The 8969-nt window shown below is 44.9% G+C and overlaps 1 protein-coding gene across 1 annotated transcript in view; it reads right to left on the bottom strand.

Annotated features, from left to right (window-relative positions):
• The window catches only part of ENTPD4 (ectonucleoside triphosphate diphosphohydrolase 4), a 28943-nt gene that overhangs the window by 2474 nt on the left and 17500 nt on the right, over positions 1-8969 (bottom strand). Inside the window, exons 8-11 of the mRNA XM_015407566.1 lie at positions 8676-8735; positions 7313-7443; positions 3699-3865; positions 935-1259 (exon numbers count right to left, since the gene is read on the bottom strand). Coding sequence (XP_015263052.1) covers positions 935-1259; positions 3699-3865; positions 7313-7443; positions 8676-8735 — 683 coding nt within the window. The remainder of the gene's footprint in view (positions 1-934; positions 1260-3698; positions 3866-7312; positions 7444-8675; positions 8736-8969) is intronic.

Genomic DNA, 8969 nt, shown 5'->3' with positions numbered 1-8969 from the left:
AACACATTAAAACACTTAAAGACCAAACCTTCAGAATGTATGAGGAATATGGATCATCTAGTTACCTAATTACTAATCTAATCTAATTAGTGATCTAATTGAGCTGCTTAATTTAAGCAGGAGAAGGTAAGCCAGCCAGTGTGCTCTCCGCTCTGTAGCAGAGAGCGCATTCCGGCCGGCTCACCTTTTCCAGACGCCCAAATAAAGTTACCCAGCAGCATGTGGGGTAGCAAAGGGGATGGGGGGGGAGGAAGGGGGGGAGAAGGTATGCCCTCTCTCTCCTACCCCAGCACCCCCCCCCAGTGGCAGGGAGCCTGGGGAAGGAAACAGAAGCCGCTGTGCCGCTTCCCTTTCCTTTCCCAGCCTCCCCACCGCTGCAGGGGTGAAGTGTACCGGGGTGGGGGGTCTGGCATCCCCCTGGGGTGGGCCAGGGCTCATCTGTGGTGGGGCTCTACCCCCAAATGCCCCAACATGGCTATGGGCCTGCATGTAGGTATGCTGGGAGGCAGTCATAAGGGACAGGAAGGGCAATGTCACTGGAGGAAGCAGGAGTCCTTCAGACTGGTGAGAGCAGTGGAACTGGAGCAGTGAAGGCAGGAATGTTACCAAGATGTGACAGCAGAGAAGGAATGAGATGAGGGGGCTACTGAGGGCTTCAAAGATAAGAAGTCTGGGTAAAACAAACATACACTCCTATCCATACATACATTTTTCTGTTTATTGCTTATTTACAGACAGGAAACTAAAAGCAGACACAACATTTTGCCCAGGGTCACCCGACAAATCCTGCATGAGACAAGAATTAGAACCTTGGCCGTTCCTATATTCCAGGCCAATACACTTCTCTGCCAGACCATGATCCATGCACATTTCTAGATAGTGATCCACATAGTGCTTAGCACAAAGTACTAATATGACCCAGAACGAGCTTTACCTTGGCGGCTTTCAGAAACTTAGCAGCACTGTACTCTCCCCCCATCCGTAACACATCTTCAGTACAGTAGTAGAACTCTGAGAACCCGTAAAACTCGCTGTTCTCAAAGTGCACTGGAGGCTGGTAAACACCATTCAAAGATGTCTGAGTTTCATTGGTCTTATTCAGAAGAGTCTGAATAACTTCACGACATAGGTTGAAATCTCCCGTCCCACGAAGATGCATCTTCTGCCCATTCTGTTGGATTTCATCCTCAATGTCTAAAGGCAGACATGGGTCTAAATAGGGGGTATCAGGCGTCATACCAGTCTGTTTGCCTAGAAGCCTGCAATCAAGATTGAGCAGAGTTATACCACTCAGAAAAGCATTACAGGCCCTGACCTGGATAGCCTAGGCAAGCCTGATCTCGTCAGATCTCAGAAGCTAAGCAGGGTCGACTCTGGCAAGTACTTGGATGGGAGACCTCCCTGGAATACCAGCAGTCGGGAGGTGGGGGCAGGCTTTACTCAGCCACCTCTCCGAATATCCTCCAGGCCTCCAGTAGGGGTCAGTCACCAGAGGTCGCCATGACTTCCAGGTGCACACACACTCACACACATATAAAACAAAACAAAAGGTGGGGGGGGGGGAGCCTTACAGCAAAGCAGCCAGGACATGAGTACAGTTGTTTCTGCCTTGAGGAAAAAATACTCTATTGTGAGTTACACACGCTGCACATAATCAGATTACAGAAAGCAATGCTGTATTAAAATTCATTCTGCATTCCCTTTGGCCCTCTTTATACCTTTAGGAGGCCCAGTGGAAAATGCCGTTTCACAGCTGACTTAAAGTGCCCCCCCCCCCCCGAGGGTATCAGGACAAGAGATGAGCAGAGGTCGCTTGCTATTGCCTGCCTCTGCACAAAAAACCTGGACTTCTTTGGTGGTCTCCCACCCATGTACTAACTGGGGCCAACACTGTTCAGCTTCCAAGATCTGATGAGACCAGGCTAGCCTGGGCCAGCCAAGTCAGGGTGGCACTGAAATAGCATACTGGATGAATGGCAAGAGCCTCTTGATTACAAAGAGAGCCTCTGCGTGACCTGAGTCTTATGCACAAGCATCTGCCTGTGCAGAGTCCTCGTTCATCTGGACCGACCGGGCCTCTGCTCTATTGGGTGCTCACTCGGGAGGGCCCGGCTCACATTGGACAATGAATGCTGAAGGGGTTGAGCTCGCACTGCTCTTCAATCTCTATCTCAGCTCCAGTCCCAAACGAATGTATGAACTGGGGCATCATCTCACTTGTCACTAAGAATACATTTGTTAGGCAGCCGCAGCAAAGTCGAGCTCCCTGGTGAATTTACCTACGTATATATCATATTCACATTTACGAAGTTCATTTCTGTACACACTATGATGTTTTATATGAACATCCTGGCAGTGTGAGCCTAGATCCCACCTAGAATTTCTGCAGGAGTAGGGGGGCAATGATTTTCACCTATTCCATCCTCAGCTATTCCTGGGGATCTCCTGTCCCAAAGAGCAGATTTTGAGGTGCGTTTTGATCTGTCTCGACAGTGGTAGAGAAATCAGTCAAAACTGCCCCTCCTATACCCACAGAAATTCTAGGTAGGATTCAAGTTGCACTGGGAAGTAGCCCCGGAAAATGTAATGAACTCATCTGGCTTTGATATATTTAGGTGTTTTGTTTATCTTAATATCAGGAATTCTCAGAAAAGTCTAAAGGACCCATTCTTACCACCAACAGTACCTGGCTTGCCTCTCTGCTCTGCCTGGATAAGACTGCTTTGGAAAACAGGGGACTGAAGTTCACACTTAATGAGTAGATAAAATTCAGCTTTAATTGATCAACCAGCAAAGGTTAAGCTTTAAACAATGTAATTGGCAAGTTAAGGGCCTGGTTGTTTACAAGTTAAGGTTATTTTTACTCTGCTCTTAATGAATGAAGTAATGAAAAAGGAAGTCTGTTGAAGATGGCTTTTCCTTCAAACAATATGTGTCAGTATGAGTGTGCATACTAAACAAATGCTCATACTTCTTTTCAGTATCCAAGAGAGGCAACCTGCACTTAGCTTATGGCAATTTTATTTAAAATCAATCATTTTTAAAGGCAGATGGATTAACCCATGAAGAAATCTAGAAATGATCACATTGCCCTACTGCTAGATCTTTTTTTTGTCTTTTTGATGTTTTAATATGTTGTAATGCACCACCCTATAGATCCTGTTATGGTTAAAGAGGCAGAATATAAATAAAATCAACATAAGGTTCTAGACATCATTAGAAAAACCACTTCTCATATTTGTGGGATGGAGGGATGCTGTGATCTCTGCCACAATGTTTATGTGATCTACAGTGCTCAGAAATTTATGCATTATGCAGGTGCCAGAATTCTCCACAATCCCGCAAATGTAAATGGAGTCTGACTGTAACATTTTAACAGGCCCTATACAGCACACAGAAAGTGCGTATGTGGATTAACCAATTTGCCAGAATTATCAGTCTCAGGGTAAATGATCCATATTAAATGGTATTCTATACACACCAATGCCCTCACACCATCAACCTGGTGGTCATGCCCTTCAAGACCGTTATGCACAGAACTTCATACACCCAAAGTTTAACAACTGCAATATTAGCAATGGAAATACAGCTCTCAACAGTTCAATGTGTGCCTGTGTAATGTTAAGGTTTAATGCTGGGTGTATAAGAGGACAGTCAAACACTTTCTATATGAAGTCAAGTCATTCATAGATCATTACCTGTTTCTAAATATCATGTTGGCAAATATGCTGTCTGTGTATCTCTGCCGTGCAGCATTCCCCCCAAAGCCGAGGAAAGTTGCAACATAGACTCTGTACACATGTTCCGTTTGATGAGCATCACATCCCAAATTGAACTCTGCAAGTAGGTTCTTGGCCACCTCCTCCTGCAGGTCGCCAAACATGAGAATAAGGGGCATAAATCACTCTGCCTTATTATTTATGTAGCAATACTCCAAATACTGGGGAATCAGTTCAGATTTGTGGCTCTCAAACCCTTTCATGAGAAATTTTTCTGAATGAATTCTTTGAGCCTGATACCAACACTCTAGAGAAAGTGACATCCATTCCTTCATCACTGTGCATGGACCAAACCTGCACAAGTTGCCCCCAGTAGAATGCAGCCCTTCGATTGTAGCATAATGGTATATGTGCTCATGTTCATCCCATTATCTTTGCTTCTCCCTTTTCTCCCCTCCCCCCCACCCACCGCTAAAGCGAAACAGAAATTAATTCAGGCCTGAATATGGTCACTCAACTACACCCAGAAAAAACCATCTCCAGATAAACAGCTAGGGAAGTTTTTATAAATTGGATGAAAATGGGGGGTTGTTTTTTTTTTGTTAGGCTGTTGAAAGGCCACACCTGAGTTCCACTGGAATGTGTGGGCTAATATGCAAGGCTGAATTGTTATTATTAGCATACAACGGTGAAAAAACATCTGCTGCCTCCCCCCTCCCCACTTCTGTAAACTCAGGCAGGCAGCAACAACAGGAGGATTAATGAGCACCTGCAGGCTGCCATCCGTGACTGACAGGCTGCACTTGACTTGGACAGTTCAAGAACAGCATTTAGGCTATTCTAGCACTCCCAAGAGGGAAAAACAAAGTCCTAAACCTCATGAAGGACTATTGACTGCTTTGTCAAATTGACAGGTGAGTAGTCAGCAAAGATTTGCAAAGCCATTTTAAAAGCCAGTTTTACTAATCGTAAGCACTGTGAAAGATTGCTGGTTTGTATTTCTGGTACTTATAAGTGTGAGGTGAGATTCCTTCTTTGGCAAATGTTATACACTTATGAAAGGGCATCTTTGGCACGGAGTATGGCGCAGCACCGGACAATGAATCTGGTGCCTGGGAGATGATCCGGGCTCATGCCCCCTTCCTCAGGCACAAATCTCACTGGCTGGGCTTGGCCAAGTCAGGCTTCTAACAGACACACAAAGACTTACTTCTGAAGGTTTTCATGTTTTTAATGAATACTGAAGTATAATTTTTATATTGCTGCTGACAACATCTGTCAATAATTATCCTGTCGATAATGATGAGCTACTACCATTGTCTGTAAAGGACTGTACTGGGTTGGAGCTGACCAGCTTTTCCACTGGTGGAAGAGAGGCAGTCTTACCTGATTCCCCTTTCTCACTGCAGCCCGGATCCTGACTCAAATTTCTGCAGGCTCAAGGACTTCTTCTCATGAAACGTGATCCCGACCCCCCACCCCCCTGTTCCATCCTACAGGAACAGAATTTCAGGGGCCAATCAGTCTCGTGGGAAGAGCGAAGTGGGAAATCATCCTCCCACGAGTGGAAGTCCTTGAGCCTTCTGAACCATTGGTCACAGTCCAGCCCACTGGTATTTAAGTTGTAAGTTGGTTTGAGCTTCTTTTTTTCCATGGCAGGCCAGACACACAGAGCTTTGAGACTGTCAGGGAGAGGCCAACGCCAGCCTCAACGTTGGCCTCAGTGCACCTACACCAGGGGAGGAGTCTTGTTACCCAGCCGCCACGACTCCTCCCTTGGCACAGGCACACTGCAGAGAGGCCTGCTTGCCTGATCTTTGCCCGCCCACTTGGCTTGCTCGCTTGCGGCCCTGGCTGGTGCCTGGCCTGGGAAAAGGAGAGATGGCCAGAATGCGCTCTCTGTTGCAAAGCTGAGAGTGCACTGGCTGGCTCTCCTTCTCCTGCAGCGAGGCAAATAAGTGTGACCAGCGTTCCTGCCTTTTGTGGCAGGGGCGGATGTGGTGGGGCACTGAGGGGGCGTGGCCCTGAAATGCCCCACTGTACCTATGGCCCTCTTGTGGCAGGGGCGGATGTGGTGGGGCACTGCTCACAGCTGAGGGGGCATGGCCCTGAAATGCCCCACAGTACCTATGGCCCTCCTGAGACATCAAACAAATCTTCATTTGTTTGCAATGGGCACGAACCTGGTTAAGTGTCAGTTCAGCTCACACAGTTCCTCTCTAGAAGAAGAGTTGGGTTTTCTACCCTGCTTTTCTCTACCCAAAGGAATCTCAAAGCAGCTCACAATCACCTTTCCCTTCCTCTCCCCATATCAGGCACCTTGTGAGGTAGCTGAGACTGAGGGAGTTCTGAAAGAACGGTCACTGACCCAAGGTCACTCAGCTGGCTTCATGTGGAGGAGTGGGGAATTAAACCTGATTCTCCACATTAGAGTCTGCCGCTCTTAAACTCTTCACCACACTGGCACTGCTCTTGTCCATGACCAAATCTAGGCCAAAAGTAATCAGATCACTCACAATTAGTTGTGATGTAAAAAATGCAGATGCCTGAACAAACTGATGCTGGTTTTCTTCTAACTAACGGGGATTTTTAACCAGAACTGAATAATAGTTAAAAATCCCAGTTCCTGAGATTAAAGCTAAACTCTAACTTGTTCAGGTATCCACATCCAGACATCATGACTAACTAGAACTGGCCGAACACTTCCGTCTTTAATCTTGGTTTGCCAAGAGGAATGAGAAGAGCAGGAGAGAGAGAGAGTACATAAACTTGAGATTTAACCAGGTTCATGCCTGCAATAAACAAATGCGATGAGTTTGTGACATCAGAGTTACATCCTACACTGAACTTCACATATACGACATAGCGATGGGGAAGATTCAATAACCATGAGAGTGCTCGGAAGGACTGCAGTCACAGCAAACCCGCCTACACTGATATGGAGAACTGCTCTCAAAACATTTGCAATTGCACACATTCATTGTCATGTAAAAATGTAGCCCCACTGAACCACTGTAGGTCAAATCACAAGAAAAGGCAGTAAATTAAATGCTAAGTTGCTCATGTGGCTTCATTTGAATGTCACAACAGGCAGGGAAGCATCTGGATGTGTTATGCACAATAACACTACACCTGCCGTGCTATCTTTTGGGACACATTTTTTCTCTTTGGAGGCTAATTTTTTACACTTCCGTTTTGTAAAAGACCTCCCACAAAAAAGTGCTGTCCACCACTTACACAACAATGCATGAATCATGATTTTAACATGAAAAGTTTTCTAAGTGTCATTGGCAAAATGTGAAGTGAGGCTAAGAGAAACAACAGTTGTGCACCATAACTAAACAAACACACTGATACTAAAACCGACTGATGAAATGATTAAATACAGGTGGATTTTGCTTAACTGATGAGACACCCTCATTCGCCTCTTCTCTGGCCTTGGGGTGAAGATGTCATTGTAATGAAGGACTGGACTCATAACACGCAAAAGAAAAAAGAATCAATGGATATGGGTTAAAATACAGGGGAAAACGCAAAAGGAAAAGAAGGAAAATTGTACAGATAATAACCTGCTGTGAAGAGGCAAAGCTTACAGTTTTAGGGACTTCATAGGCTATTTGAGTTGACACACCACCCATGTCAAGTATACCCACAGTCCTCTTTCGGACAATGGCTTCCTTGTTTTCACTGCCAGGAATATGCACCTCCACTACAGCATCATCCTCTGAAAGATAAGATGTGAAGGAAACACTCCTGAGAAATCTGATGAGGTGAGGGTGAGCACTTCTTAGCAATGAATTCTGAATCTTTGTGCTACCATGCTTGCCTCCAATGCTGTAATAGCAACTCGCGCACATAGATCTAGAGTCAGAGTCTGCCAGACTGCAAACAGAGGGCTGGATCTTATAGACCCATTCCACTACCTGAGGAGCTTCCTACAAGGAGACTTCCACTGATGGGAGAGGCTCTTGCAAGTTCTTTCAAGCCCCAGCGTCAGCAGAAAGCTCCTTGCACTAGAGCAAAGTATCACCATTATCAGAACAGACCCGCAGTCTGGACTGAATATGCCTTGCCCAAACCCATCTATGTGCTGCTGTGTCAACTTTTACAATGCATGAGCTGTCTTTGAGCAGAAAGGGCTCTGAATGCTGGGCATAACTAGCAACAATACTGAAAAGAAGAACCAAATTTATAAAGGGGTTGAAGCAACAACTCTGAAGAGATCAAATTATATGCTTGGGGTTAGAAATAAGGTGACTAATGGGAGACATGACTGAGCATTACAAAACGTTAACACAAACATTTTTCTGTCACCCATATAATAAAAGAACGCCGTGAAGCTGACCTGTAGTATGTTAAACTGCAGTATGTTCAAAAACAATGCATAATTAACATACAAAATTCAAATCTATAAGATCTGATGGCCATCGGATTAGATGGCTTTTTAAAAAGGAACAATTTATAGAGGATATGCTATCAGGGACTATTAGCCATAACAGCTAAGTGGAAGCTCAGTTCAGAGGCAGTATATGTCTGAGAACCTGTTTCTGGGAGTAAACTGGGCATGGACAACATTTTCATGCCCTTCTTTTGAGCACCCAAGGACACTTGGCTAACTGCTGCTATATTGGACTAAGTGGAACTTGGTTTGATCCAGCAGTGTGGTTCTTACATCATATTCACACAGAAGAACTCCAATCAAATCCCTTGTCATGCATTCTATTACCTGAAGAGATATGCAGAATCATTCATGTCTTTACTTGATTTTTCTGTGCTCTCATTAACCTATGCATATATTTTTAGTCTCTTTAACCTATTAAGGAGCATCAGATACAACTCTGCCGCTGACCAAAGTCCATTCAGTGGAACAGGGTGGGAGAAGGACATGATCCAGCAGATCACCATCGGTGCTTCTGTGGTCATAAACAGCACCAATTTGCTATTAAACAAACTTACCATCATCAGTATGCTCAAATCTTCCAAGGACAAAGTTGATGCCAATCCAAGCATATACACCTACCGAAATTGAACAGAACACTTGTAAACTAAAGTTATTACGTAGCATCTTGCTTAACAAAAAGTGTTTACGCACAAAAAACACGACATTCTCCTTTTTAAAATATTCCATTAATCCAGACACACCACTAGTCAGGTACCAGTTGATCTAAACATTTTTGTCTTAGATTCTGAAGGCGTGACTGAGACCAGAAAATACCAACTGTCCTAGCTCTGAAATCTGTGCGGGGGGGG

Source organism: Gekko japonicus, unplaced genomic scaffold, assembly GCF_001447785.1.
Source record: "Gekko japonicus isolate JY-2015 unplaced genomic scaffold, Gekko_japonicus_V1.1 scaffold1154, whole genome shotgun sequence".
NCBI lineage: Eukaryota > Metazoa > Chordata > Lepidosauria > Squamata > Gekkonidae > Gekko > Gekko japonicus.
The sequence above is the reverse complement of the archived record's forward strand: the minus strand, read 5'-3'. Positions and strand labels throughout refer to the sequence as shown.